Below are 15,251 nucleotides of genomic sequence, written 5' to 3' on the forward strand. Positions count from 1 at the left end.
TCAAGTAGTTATTCTCCTCAGTTCAGAACCCACTGGCTCTACGCAGTCTACATGACTGTTCTAGGAAAATGCAATATTTTATACAATTCACAATGTACTCCAGTAAACATTACTCAGTCTCCTTGGTTTTTAGTAGTATCATCCTTCTTTACTCCACAGTTCAAAAGTAGGATGGCGGGGGGAAGGAAAGCATTTTCATCACATGAATCGTTGCTGAGGTCACATTTACAATAGATAATCAATGATTTGTTCGAGGAAAAAGTGAATGTACGACAGCCAAGTTTGTGACACAAAAATAGTTGGTAAGGCAAGTGGTGATGATGACTCAAGAGTCTGCTGAAGGACATAGGCAGGTTAAGTGAATGGGTAAAAACTTGGCAGATGGACTATAACGTGGGAAAAGTGTCAGACAGCTCTGTCACTGTCAAATGTCTGAGTGCTTAATTTCAGGATTTCATCCCATTATCGGGTAGATGATTTTTGGTTTTGTGTAGAATTTACTTTCACTGCCTTTGGGGGTGCATTCCCCTAGGAGCAGATCAAGATTTGCCCAAGAATTGTTTCTGTCTCCACCAAAGCTGCCTGACTGCTGAATATTTGCAACATTTTCCGATTATACATTTTCGCAACCAAAAGCACAAAAAGTGTAAAGGCTTCTCATAATACACATGAACTGAAAGCATAAAAGTCTAGTTTTTATGAAGAAAAGTTATAAAACTATAGAACATGATCCTCTGGTTAAAAATTCAAGAATCTTATGTATAAAAATGAAATGACATGTTTAGTTTCTAAGTAGAAAGTAGAAACCCAGATACTGATAATTAATCATCACCACAAAATCTCTACAGTGTGCAAGTAGGCCATTTGGCCCATCGAGTCTGCACCAACCCTCTGAAGAACATACCACGCAGAATCACTACCCTACCCTATGCCTGTAACCTTGCATATCCCTGGACACTACTGGCAATTTAGCATGACCAATCCACTTAAACTGCACATCTTTGGACTATGGGAAGAAACTGGAACACCTGGAGGAAACCCATGCAGACAGCTGGAGAAGGTGCAAACTCCACACAGACAGTCATGCTAGGCTAGAATTGAACCTGGGTCCCTGGCATTGTGAGGCAGCAGTGCTAATCACTGAGCCACCATGCTACCCAAATTGCTAAAACAAAAATGAATTTATGCACTGGTTTAAAACTGTTGTTAACACTATTTCTACTAACAAGAAAGAACGAAAAATGTCACTTAGTACTACAAACACTGAGGATGTTGATTTGCTTGCCGAGCTGGCTTGTTTTCATTCAGACATTTCATCACCATGCTAGGTGATGTCAGTGGAGCCTCCGGTGAAGCAATGTTGTTCTACTCCGCTTAGAATTTACACTGTCAGGTCCGTTATGGTGAGCACTGTCATTTCCAGCTTTGATCTGTATCGGTTTGTATATGGGGTCCAATTCTACATGTTTGTTGATTGCATTATGGGTGGAGAACCATGCTTCTAGGAATTCACATGCATGTCTATGTTTGGCTTGGGCTACTATGGTTACCTTGTCCCAGTTAAACTGGTGGCCTTCATTGTCTGACTGAACTGATATTAAGGAGAGTTCGTCGTGCCGTTTTGCTGCTAGCTGACGTTCGTGTATTCTGATGGCTAGTTTCTTTCCTGTCTGTCCGATGAAATCTTTGTGGCAGTCGTTGCATGGTGTTTTGTAAACCACATTGGTTTTTGAAACGTCTGAACAAAAACAAGCCAGCTTGGCGAGCAAGCCAACAACCTCAACCTCAACCACAACCTGAGCTACAGATCTTTGCCAAAACTTTAAACTACAAATACTTTTATTTTATTAAATTAACATGGACTTCATGACAAACAAATTTAAGCACAATAATCCTATTTGTTCATTTCCATTTGAATATGTAAAAGATAACACTCTAATAGAAGCACCATAGTTTAATATCAATGGAATAGTCCAAAGTACCAAATTATTAGACATCTTAAAAAGAAATTGCTAGAATACCTGTGCTCCAGGTACAGAACTGAAAGGGTTTGATGGTCTCATGGCTGGTTGGGTATACATCATTGTTTGTTGCGTCATCATAGGCATAGTTCCCATTGCAGGTGGCTAATGAATAAAAAACCCATGAAATAATTTCAAAGACAGATTTTCCACCTTACAACTAGATGCAAAAAAAAACCCTTAAATTCCACAGCATTTAAAAATACATTAGAGTCATAGAGTTATGCAGCATGGAAACAGACCCTTTTGCCCAACTTGTCCATACCAACCAGGTTTCCTAAACTGAACTAGCCCCATTTGCCTGTGTTTGGCCCATATCCCCCTAAGCCTTTCCTATCCACATACCTGTCCAGAGGTCCTATAAAAATGTTGTCATTGTACTCGCCTCTACCACTTCCTCTGCCAGCTTGTTCCATTTATGCACCACCCTGTGTGAAAAGGTTTCCCCTCAGGGCCCTTCAGGTAGTTGTGGATTCCCCTATCCTGGTGAAAAAAAAAAGACTTCGGCTGTTCACCTTATCAATGACCCTCATGATTTATGAACTTCTATAAGCTCATCCCTCGGTTCCAAGGAGAAAAGCCTAGCCAGCTTCTCCTTATAACTCAAACCCTCTCGTCTCTATCATCCTTGTGAATCTTCTTTTCCCACCCTTGCTAGTTTAATAACATCCTTCCTACAGCAGTGTGACCAGAATTATACACAGTACTCCAAATATAGCCTTACCAATGACTTGTATAACCGTAACATGATGTCCCAACTCCTGTATCAATGCTCTGACCAATGCAGGTAAGCGTGCCAAAGACATTCTCCATCACCATGCCTCCCTCTGACGCCACTTTCAAGGAACTATATACTTGCACCCCTAGGTCTCCCTGGTTGACAACACTCTCCATGGCCCTCCTAAGTCCTGCCCTGGCTTGTCCTACCAAAATGCAACCCCTCACATTTTTCTAAATTAAACTCCATCTGCCATTCCTTGGTCCACTAGCCCAATTGGTCAAGATCCTGAAGTATTATTAGATAACCTTCTTCACTGTCCACTATACCACCAATTTTGGTGTCATCTGCAAACTTACTAACTATGCCTCCTATATTCTCATCCAAATAGTTTACATAAATGACTAATGACAGTGGGCCCAATTGTTTGCAGCTTAAATGTGACAGCAAATACACAAAGCACACAGACCTGAATTATTTTCAAAATTGTGGAAGATTCACCTTTTAGATTACTAAGTTGACATATACATAGATACGTACATACATTCTCCAATCTCTCAAGTACAGTACTCCATGGTTCACAACACTTCACTACAAATAATATAAAACTTACTAGTTAACATGCTAATTTGGCCAACTCAAACTACCTCCAACAGAAGTTGTATACAATAGTTTTTGATACGTGACTAATTTTCCCAAAGAAGGGATATTTGTATGCAAGTTTAAGAACAGCAGATCACATCAGGATGCCGTAATTTAGATGAATACTGTGCTACTTAGAATAGCATATGAACTAAATGGAAATAATTTGTAGTAAAGAATTCTACATGATGCAAACATTAATAATTTGTTACAAATAGATTGCCATGACTTTTCCCATCGAAGATGAAATTATTCAATTAAATTTTCATTTTGCTTCACACACATACCATGCCATATCCCATCACTGCTGTCGGTGTTGTCGCTGGGTAAGCCATTATGGGAGGGGCCTAAGAGAAGACAATTTGAACACATGAAAGCAAAACAGCATTTATAATTAATCATTACTACTATAGATAAAAAGAACAAGGACTTCAAACATCTTTGAAATTTAAAGAGTCATGCAACTATCTCATCAATATTTCCTACTACCAAAGGGCAAAGAGAACTTGCATTTCTGCACCTCTCAAACATAGCCAAGCAGTTTACGCAGAATAAATTACTTGGAAGAGCAACCACTTATCTGGTCAGCAAAACAAAACATAGTCAAATCCAATCCATTAATTTGGCAGAGATTGTGACTTAAATATTGAATATTTGAGTCGCATGCAGATAGGATAGTGAAGGCGGTGTTTGGTATGTTGCCTTTATTGGTCAGTGCATTGAGTATAGGAGTCGGGCAATCATGTTGTGGCTGTACAGGACATTGGTTAGGCTACTTTTGGAATACTGCATGCAGTTCTTGTCTCCCTGTTATTGGAAGGAGGATGTGAAACTTGAAAGAGTTCAGAAAAGATTTACAAGGATGTTGCCAGGGTTGGAGGATTTGAGCTACAGGGAAAGGCTTAATAGGCTGGGACTATTTTCCCTGGATCGTCAAAGGCTGAGAAGTGACCTTATAGAGGTTTATAAAATCATGAGGGGCATGGACAGGGTGAATACACAAGGTATTTTCCCCAGGGTGGGGTGTCCAAAACTAGATGGCATAGGTTTAAGGTGGGAAAAGGAAGGTTTAAAAGGACCTAAGGGGCAACTTTTTCCACACAGAGGGTGGTGCATGTATGGAATGAAGTGCCCCCAAGGATGAGGTGCAGGCTAGTACAAATGTAATGTTTAAAAGGCATCCAGATGGGTATATGAATAGGAGGGGTTTAGAAGGATATGGGCCAAAAGATAGCAAACGGGACTAGGTAAACTTAGGATATCTGGTCAGCATGGACGAATTGGACCAAAGGGTCTGTTTCTGTACAACTCCATGACTATGACACATGACATTTAGGAAGTACAAGCAGCTCGGCAAGATGGAGGGCCGGCCGTGTTAATAAATGATATTATTAGCACAATAGAGAGAGTAACCCAAGTTCAAGAAATCTGGATAAAGAAGAGAGTTTTGTTTGGAGATGCGAAATGATAATGACAAGAAGTCACTTATGGGAATGGCGTACACGTCACCTATTATCACCACATGGTTATACAGAGTATAAAGAAACAAAGAAAGGAGCTTGTCAAAAATATACATCAATGGTCATGCGGTATTATTTTTTTTTTTTTTTTTTACAAAGTGACTGGAAAAAGTATCGGATGGTCAAAAATAGCCAAGACGACAAATCTACTGTATGCTTTCAGGATAGTTTCTTAAACCAGAACATTTGGGGCTAACCAGAGAGCAAGCTATACTAGCTGATGTGATGTGGCAAATTAGACATAAGGATGGGTTGAGAGAAATGCACTCAGTTATTTAAAGGAATATATGAGAACATACTGAATAGACATAGCACATACAAAACAAAAAAGGGAAAGAAGAATCAAAAGGGAAGACCCACCATCTGCAGTTAACTAAAAGGGTTAAAGATAGTATAAAACTTGGAGCAAAAATTGCACCCTGAAATGTGCAAGGAATTCTACTAACAACCAATTTAGGAGCTATCAGTTGGGCACTCCATGTAGTGCAATGTTTCTGCCTTGTCTTATGCAATGACAGGCTGGGCTCTCCATTTATCGAGGGTGGGGATATTTGTTGACTGTGCTTTTAATTTTTGATTGTCCACCACCACTTACAACAGGCTTAGATTCAAGAGGAGGCTTGGGGACCGCTTTGCAGAACACCTACGCTCGGTTCGCAATAAACAACTGCACCTCCCAGTCGTGAACCATTTCAACTCCCCCTCCCATTCCTCAGACGACATGTCCATCCTGGGCCTCCTGCAGTGCCACAACGATGCCACCCGAAGGTTGCAGGAACAGCAACTCATATTCCGCTTCGGAACCCTGCAGCCCAATGGTATCAATGTGGATTTCACAAGCTTCAAAATCTCCCCTTCCCCTACCGCATCCCAAAACCAGCCCACCTCATCCCCACCTCCCTAACCTGTTCTTCCTCCCACCTATCCCCTCCTCCCACCTCAAGCCGCAGCCCCATTTCCTACCTACTAACTTCATCCCGCCCCCTTGACCTGTCCGTCCTCCCCACTACCTCTCCACCTACACTCACCTTTACTGGCTCCATCCCTGCCTCTTTGACCTGTCTGTTTCCTCTCCACCTATCTTCTCCTCTATCCATCTTCTATCCACCTCCCCCTCTCTCCCTATTTATTTCAGAACCCCCTTCCCCTCTCCCATTTCTGATGAAGGGTCCAGGCCCGAAACGTCAGTCTTACTGCTCCTATGATGCTGCTTGGCCTGCTGTGTTCATCCAGCTCTGCACCTTGTTGTCTCAGATTTTCCAGCATCTGCAGTTCCTACTATCTCTGATTAGATTTGATCTGTCGGTTTTGGAATGGCTTGGCCCTGACTGCCACCTGCTGTTTGTACTGTTTAGCATGCAAATAGTTCTGTTTTGTGGCTTAATGGTATTGGAGGAATGGAGGAAAATGCTGGCCATGAGGGTGGAGCTTGTGCTCGTGTTCAGTACAATTCTACTGCTGATGGCCCAGTGGTTCATGGATGCCCGGTCTGGAGTTGCTGGATCTGTTCAAAATCTATCCCCTTTCACATGGTGATACTGCCACATAATACAACGGAGAGTATCCTCAATGGGACTTTATCTCCACTAGGATTGTGCAGTGGTCACTCCTACTGATTGTATTGTGGATAGATGTATCTGCAGCAGGCAGACTGGGGAGGATGAGGTCAGGTATGTTTTGCTCGTTAGTTCCTTCACCACCTGTTGCACACAGAATTTAGCAACAATGAACTTTAGGACTTGACTAGTTTAGTCAATAGGCCTTTCTTGATATATAGGATGAGAAGAAGGTGCTGAGTGGTTGGACCATTGTAGGCATGGTCCAGCAAGAACAATTAACTGTCAGCCTTGGTTGGCAGACAAGGCAGCTGGACACTGACTAGACAGGTTGTTTTAAGGGGAATGCAAAGTCTGACATTCTTCTTAACCCCTTTTACTCCCCTGCACTAAACAAGAGGTATTTGCCAAGTTTGTACTCCTTCATTCATATTTCTCTCATCTGAAATCAGCATCGAACAAGACAATGAAGGCCCCGAAAGCACATCTAGCAGATCTGGCACATGTATATTGTGGAATATCTGACAACCTGACAGATTTTTATCAACAACGTTCATGGATGGTAGCACTGCATAATCAAGGCACATACATATATGCCTATAAACCTGACAATGGGACTGGAGTAGTCATACTCAGCAATATGACTACATCAGCTCAGCGTGTGTTGTGCTCAAAGACGGCTCCATGTTGATGGCTACAGGGCCTACCACTACAAAGACTGCATATCTACACCTCAGAGCAAATTGCAAAGATACTTGTAGACTTGTGTAAGGATATACTCAATAGGATTTGGCTCCAAAGCTCACACATGTATGGTTTATCCAAAAGACAAAAATGACATTCCTTAACACCCTATTCTACACAATGTGCATTGACCAAAAGGTTGTGAACTGTTGTAACCATTTTTAATTTGCCCTTCCACCAAAGAGAAGGATTTTGTAAAGACCACACAAGACATCATAGCAACAATTTTCTGAGGAAGGGTCTAGGCCCGAGGCGTCGGCTTTCCTGCTCCTCCGGTGCTGCTTGGCCTGCTGTGTTTGTCCAGCTCTGCACCTTGTTGTCTCATAGCAACAACATATCCATGTGTTCTTTCAGCATTGCTAAATAAGCTGGCAATGTACAACTTAAAGAAGCCATTGACATTTGCATTACGTCACTCTATTGTAGCAACATAAACAAGCCACTAGTGTCTAAACGCGCTCATCAATTCATGAATTTAGCAACTCATGCAATTTAGTTCAGTTTCAATGATACCACACACACATATAAGTAGCTGGTATTGCCATGGGATCCAGTCTCGACTTACGTCTTGCCAACATCTTCGTATCTTATCACGAGAAATATATCTATGACGGATTGACCACTAATCTCTCACCTCTTGGATAGGTCCGACATGTAGATACATGTAGATCCGTAGCAATAAAAAAATTTCATTACGTAACTTAAACTCCATCCTCTGCTCATGTTGACCAATGAAGTGAAGACCTTACTTCAACATCTCAGTTGAGAAATCTAACAACAGGGTCTCTAGGAATCTGCTAAAAGTCTATGCTAACTGGTTAATATATACATCAAAAATCCCACAGTTCCAAGTGCTACAAGACCAATCTTATTGGCAAGCTCTACTGAATTGACACACTGCTCTACAAAGTCAACTCAAATCAAATTGAGCATGGAAATTGGAAATAAATGTATGGGGGTGGGGGGAAAGTCCCAGCTATTTAAGCAGTGAATGGCAATCTGCAGATTGTTAATGGGACAATGTTGGTTCAAGCAACAATTTATTTGAAAAAAAAAAATCACTTTGGCAATAGCCCAACGGAATAAATTTGAGATAAGGTAACAAGGCTGCTTCAGAAACCAAATAGAAATTGGAATGAAGAAATTGAAACCTACAAAATATACAAAAGAGCTGCTCAAAGTAAAATGTTAAAATAGCTGTGGTATTGACAGGGGACTCGGCAGAGCAGACAGAGGGACTGTCCCCCTTGTGGCAGAGTCTAGGGCCAGAGGGCATACCCCCAGTTTGGACAGACAAAGAGAAATATGTTCTCCCAGGCAGTAGTGAATCTCTGGAGTTCTTTACCACAGAGGGTTGTGTTGGCTGGGTCATTAAAAATGGTCAAGGCTAAGAAAGACAGATTTCTAATCAGTAAAGAGCATCAAGTATAATGCTGTAATCAGGAAAGTGGAGTTGAGGCTCATCAGATCAGTAACAATCTCACTGAACGACAGACGAGAGTCGATGGGCTGAATGATCTACTTCTGCTTCTACATTTTATGCCCTGACTGTATTGTGCCAAAGCTTCTCTGATGACAGCTGTTCTGCAAGAAAGGTTAAGCAGATGCACCAAAGGGAAGAAAGTAAAGGAGAAGGAGCTTTGAAAATGGAAATTTGCATTAAAAAAATACTGAAGAGGTAGGTTCCACTCCCATTCAAATCAACATGCAAACGTCCAGTGGCATGTGAAAATAAGTAACAACATGTTATGATATTGAAAGCAAGTTCCCCTTACTTACAAATGGGTTTGACTATTCACCCACAAGGGCAACACGGAGATCCAAACTTTGCCTGGATTCAATATCCACACATGCAAAGGTACTATGCAGTATTAACACTTCAAAATGCAACATTCTAGCAGGTATTTTCTTGTTCAATAACAGCCATTTATACTGTCAGGTTAAGTAAAACTGATTTTGAATGATCACAATTGAATAGAGATTAAACATTACTTTGATGAAAACAATGAAGCTCAACCAATTTGACTTCTTCAGAAGACAAGTGCTGAAGAAGTCACCTCAGTTAATTCTGTTTTTCCCTCCAGAGACTGCTACATCTGCTGACTATATGAGCACTACATTTTCATTTCAGATCTGCAGCATCTGGAGTATTTTGCTTTTAACGAAGTTCAAGCTGATTAAAACAATATCAATTCTAAATTTTCTTTTACCTGCTATCAAACAGATCTATATGTTAGAAATATGGTTCATGACATTAGCTCTTTTTGCTGTAGAATCTACATTCATTGAATAAAGTTTTATATTTTATTTATCAAAGTATTTAGTGATCCAGAAATACAGCGAGGAAAAACAGAATTGAGTCTGTTAGCTGTGTCTATTCTTGAATTAATGCTAAAATCATGCAAATTTTTTCATATACGACATTTTGAAAATAAGATGCTTTGCAGCTTATACTGGCGGGGTTTCTTTTGGCTAAAGGAAATAAACTAAAATCCATTGACCATTTTGGTCATTTTCACAATATTCATTTCTTTTACAATCAGTACCAAACAAAAACGCAGTAAAAGTACTATATACTTGTTAACTTTAAGAGTAGATCTGTGGGTGAGCTTTCTTTACTAAAAGCATCTTTTTCAGGACGTGGGCATCACTAGCAAGGCCAATATTTCTTCTCAACCCTGTCGTCCAGTTGTGTGGCTAGCTAGGCTATTTCAGGAGAAGTTAAGAATTAACTACAGTGCTGAGGGTCTGAAGGCACATATACTCTAGACCAAATAAGGATGACAGATTTCCTTCCTTAAAAGGGACAACAGTGAACCAGGTGGGTGAAACAATCAACCACAGTTTCACAAAGCTAGGTTTATATTCTGGATTTAAATTAGTTTAATTTAAATTCCATCAACTGCCAGGATAGAAACTCAGCCAGTACATCAGTCTGGTGCTCTGGATTACTGGGACACTATCATAGCACAATCGTAGCACAGGACTGCATTTTACCTACAAAACCAGCTAATCCTTCTGGCAGGAAACTTGCCTGCTGAAACTGAACTGCCACCCATGACACTAAAGAGAATTGTTTTCAGATAATGAATTAGCTCAGTCAATCACAAATCATGTGAATTCTAATGTTAACGCAACTCAAATTAAAAAAGCAGATCAGAATAATTGTAGCTACAAGTTGTTCACGAAACGCTGATAAGTCATTCATTCTGGACAAGTCAGACACTAAGTCAGCAAATGAACAAAAAGCACAATTCCTGAAGAAAAAAGCTTATGAAGAATTGCAAATTCATTGAACCTCAAAAACAAAAGGAATTGAAACTAGCACATTATTCTTTAAAAAGGCCTAAAGCTGATATTTAGTTATATCAGTCACATTTGGCCTACACTTTACCAACCTTCACAACAATAAATGTTCATTCAGACATAGTGGGAACTGCTGGAGTCTGAGATAACAAGGTGTGGGGAACTGGATGAACACAGCAGGCCAGGCAGCATCAGAGGAGCAGGAAAGCTGATGTTTCTGGTCTGGACCCTTCTTCAGAAACGGGGGAAGGGAGGGGGACTCAAATAAATAGAGAGAGGGGGAGGCGGTGATAGAAGGTGGATAGTGGAGCAGATAAGTGGAGAGAAGACAGACAGGTCAAGGAGGTGGGGATGAAGCTAGTAGAGGTGAGTGTAGAACAGAGAACTGTACAGCACAGGACAGGCCCTTTGGCCCACGATGTTGTGTTGAACTTTTACCCTAAACCCAAGGTCTATCTAACCTCCACCCCACCTTATACTATCATATATAATACCTCTCTAATAGCCGCTTAAATGCCCCTAATGAGGCCAACTCCACTACCCTCTCCAGCAATGCATTCCATGCCCCGACCACTCTCTGACATCTCCCCTATATCTACCTCTACTCACTTTAAAAATATGCCCCTTTGTAATAGCTACCTCCACCCTAGGAAAAAGTCTCTGGCTGTCTACTCTACCTGTACCTCTGATCATTTTGTACACCTGTATCAAGTCACCTCTCATCCTTCGTCGTTCTAAAGAGAAAAGCCCTAGCTCTCTCAACCTTTCCTCGTCAGACCTTGCCTCCGTTCCAGGCAACGTCCTGGTAAATCTCCACTGCACCTTTTCTAACGCTTCCACATCTTTCCTGTAATGAGGTGACCAGAACTGGACACAATACTCCAGATGTGGCCAAACCAGGCTTTTGTATAGCTGGAGCATAACTTCACAGCTCTTGAACTCAATCCCTCTATTAATGAAAGCTAACACACCATACGCCTTCTTAACAACTCTATCCACCTGGGTGGTAGCTTTCAGGGAACCGTGGACATGAACCCCAAGATCCTTCTGCTCTTCCACACTGCCAAGAATCTTTCCGTTAACCCTGTACTTTGCTTTCAAGTTTGTCCTTCCAAAATGAATCACCTCACACTTTTCAGGTTTAAACTCCATCTGCCACTTCTCAGCCCAGCTCTGCATCCTATCAATGTCCCTTTGTAACCTAGAACAGCCCTCCGTAGGTAGGCAGGGAGTTGGGATGGGGGTTGGTCAGTGCGGAGGGAGGGGCGGATTGGTGGGAGGGAAGACAGACAAGTCAAGGAGGTGGGGATGAAGCTAGTAGAGGTGTGAGTGTAGGTAGGAGGTGGGGGTGGGGTGGGTGGTGCATGAACGGAAGTGGGTGCCAGAGGCTGGTGCAACTGCAATATTTAATTAACATTGTACCTGTATGGGTACATGAATAGGAAGAGTTTAGGGATATGGTTCAAATGCTGGCAAATGGGACTCGACCAGTTTAGGATATCTGGCCAGCATGCACGAGTTGGACCAAAGGGTCTGTTTCCATGCTGTATAACTCTATGACTTTAGACTGATTTAGACAATTCAGAACACTAAGATTATAGCAGAACAAAGACATAACAGTTGCAACAAGCTTTCAACTTAATAGTGATTAACAAAAGCTTTATGGTAAAATAGTTTATTTCACTTATGCATTGAGGAAAATGCATGCCATTCCGCTTTCCAAAGGAAACAATTGCAATATGCAAACATTTAGTTAGACTGAGTTCTTACAAAATGACCAATTCAGCGATTGTTCAAGAAGGGTAAATCAACAACTGGTTTTACAAGAATTAAAAAAGAAACTTCTCCTTTTTAAAAAAAAATCAAGAAGAATTTACTTTAAAAACACCTTTAGCTTGATTAAGATTATTTACAATATTTTACTTTGTGACTAGAGAAAATTAAAATTTTCCTTGGATATGTTCTTTTTCAACCATCATTGTATTTCTATCTCAGTATGTGTGCTTGGTCTGTCATGTGACAGGTACAGCAACACATCATTCTGATATTTTAAAGATGATACGAATTAAGATAGCAAGATATCTCCATCATTAGTATTTTTCTATGGTATCCATTAGCTTTCTTCAAAAGGACACAACCCAACTTTCCAATTCCAGACAGTTTATGGGCAGGCTGACATACCTACTATTAAGTGATTCTAATGTGCAAAAGACAAATACTGGAGCTTAATCAGCCAAATCAGCTCATCACCCCATTTATTAAGGCATTGGTTTGAAGAGTTGCATGTAGCCAAACGGGAAGAATCCAAGCACTCAATAAAACGTCTACCAAACTGGTTGATTAATGGTGTATCCTGGATTATGACAGATATACCTTCAGGTAACTATTTACGACATAGGACTGATACAAATTCAAATTTTCATCAGTAAGAACTTTCATCATGGAGTCACCTGGACTCAAAAGAAATATAAGCTCACCTATCTACCTTGCATCGCCCAAGGAACATGATCCTTAAATGGTTGAGACATTTGATTGCAGAGTTAAGGCCAACATGCTTTTGACTCAGGGTGTTAAAACTCTTTGCTGTCATTATTTCCTCCTAAGAGGCACTATCTCAACTACAAATGAGTACCAAGAGTCTTTGGAAATCACTACATGAAAAAGCTGGCAGGATCTCAATGTCAATTTTGGAAAAGTTGCGAAAACTGGCCAGGGATGACTATGCTTTTACAAAACACTAATTTCACCACATGTACCATAAAATTACTGTATTAAGTAGATTTCTGCATTTCCAAGAAGGATATACAAAAGACAATAGAATTTAATCTGTAAACTTATTACATAGAATACTTTCTAATGACAATAATTACTAGTAATTACTATCCTCAAGTTTTAGAAAAACAAGTCTACACAACTTCATTCTATGTCAATAAACGTCAGACATTTCTACAGAATGTGTACATAATTTGGTTGAAGTCATATTTGCATGCAAAAATAACAAAGAGAAGTCTTGATCTCTAAGTAATTCCACTTCTTGGGAAATGAGAGGCCGTTTTACCCTGGCAATAAAGGATGCATTTCGCTTTCAGATAAAATGGGCATTCCACAAGCTTTTAACTTAATTTCACTCTAAGACCAATAGACTTCCCAAGCTGTTTGTTAGGACTTATTTTTTGCTGTTGAGATAGGACCAACACTGATAAAGTCGGGGTTCATTGCCAATTCTGCACAGCCCCCAAAAAGCTATGGCTGAGCTGGCTTTTCCTATTGCTATTATCCACGTGGCATAGGTACACCCCACGGTGCTGTTTGGAAGAGAATTCCAGGATTTTGACTTGGTGACAAAGTTCCAAGTCAGAATAGTCTTTCACTCAGTGTAAAACCTACAGGTAGCAGCATTCCAACACATATGCTACCCTTGTCCCCTTAGGCAGTAAAGATGCCAGGCTTCAAACATTATGGCACAGGAACCTAAGTTGCTGCAGTCGACCTTAGAGATGGTACACACTACCACCATTGTATATTAGTGGTGGAGAAAATCAGTGTTTGAGGTGGAGCGTGATAACATCCAGCATGATGCTGATGGTTTGGGTGGCAGAGAGTGGTTTAATTTAGCAATGGTAGTAATGAGGATGTCCAAAATGTTAGAGATGGTCTTTGCCTGGCACTTGTGTTACTCAAATGTTATTTGCCACTTAGAAGCCCAAACCTAAGTGTTATCTGGCTTAGAGTAGACAACTACGATATTCATCTCATCTTTTTCCATTAGAAAGGATTTGTTAACTTATATTTACCCAATGCCTTTATAAAACAGGACCACAAAAACTGACAGCCAGTCAAACGTTAAGCAGCACGGTGGCTCAGTGGTTAGCACTGCTGCCTCACAATGCCAGGGACCCAGGTTCAATTCCAGCCTTGCATGACTCAATGTGTAGAGCTTGTACATTCTCCCCATGGTTTCCTCCAGGTGCTCCGTTTTCCTCCCACAGTCCAAAGATGTGCGAGTTAGGTGGATTGGCCATGGGAAATAGCCCATAGTTTCCAGGGATGTGTAGGTTAGGTGGATTAGCCATGGGAAATGCAGGGTTACAGGGATAGGATAGGGGGTTGGGTCTGGGTGGGATGCTGTTTGGGAGAGTCAGTGCGGACTTGTTCGGCCGAATGGCCTATTTCCACACTGTAGGGATTCTGTGGAGTTAGTGATAATGATGTATTACTTTAGAAGCTTTACTTATTTGCTTTATCTTGCCAGCTAACTTAAAAAACTGGCACCCCAACAATTACAATGAACATATTGCAAAATTGGATCAATTTTTTTCTTTTTACAGACATCCAATAGTTAGTTTGGAGTTTTTCAAAAAAAAAGAATAATTGGCAGTTTTTGCATCCAGTTTTTCTATTATTGTGGTGCCCAAATGTTGTGCTGATTTATGCAAAATTTAAACTGTGACATTGTGTGAAGTCTCTATAAAGTGTAACATCCGACATGTAAACGACAGAGAACCATTCTGTTTTTAAGCTTTAGGAGGTACAATTATGTTACAACAATCTGTATATTTTCAAGACAGTGAGGTCAAAGTTCTGTCAGCATGTAGCAAGGAATTTGATACAGTGCCACACAACTGACTTGTGGGAAAAGTTTAGCTCTTGGAATAAAGGGAACAGAGATTCGGAATTGGCTGAATGACAGGAAATAGAACAGTGATTCATGGATTTACAATGGAGGAAGATGCATAAGGAAGCT

General features: G+C 40.7%; 1 protein-coding gene across 9 annotated transcripts in view; it reads right to left on the reverse strand.

Annotated features, from left to right (window-relative positions):
• Positions 1-15,251, reverse strand: part of picalma (phosphatidylinositol binding clathrin assembly protein a) — a 124,538-nt gene that overhangs the window by 7,763 nt on the left and 101,524 nt on the right. For 7 of the 9 annotated variants that reach the window (XM_048598481.1, XM_048598482.1, XM_048598473.1 and 4 more), the window contains 2 exons: positions 3,669-3,728; positions 2,022-2,126 (listed from right to left, as the gene is read on the reverse strand). In XM_048598481.1, the coding sequence (XP_048454438.1) occupies positions 2,022-2,126; positions 3,669-3,728 (165 nt within the window). The remainder of the gene's footprint in view (positions 1-2,021; positions 2,127-3,668; positions 3,729-15,251) is intronic. The other 2 variants (XM_048598477.1, XM_048598478.1) reach the window with 1 other exon arrangement.

This window comes from Rhincodon typus, chromosome 6 (assembly GCF_021869965.1).
Source record: "Rhincodon typus isolate 14 chromosome 6, sRhiTyp1.1, whole genome shotgun sequence".
Classification (NCBI taxonomy): domain Eukaryota; kingdom Metazoa; phylum Chordata; class Chondrichthyes; order Orectolobiformes; family Rhincodontidae; genus Rhincodon; species Rhincodon typus.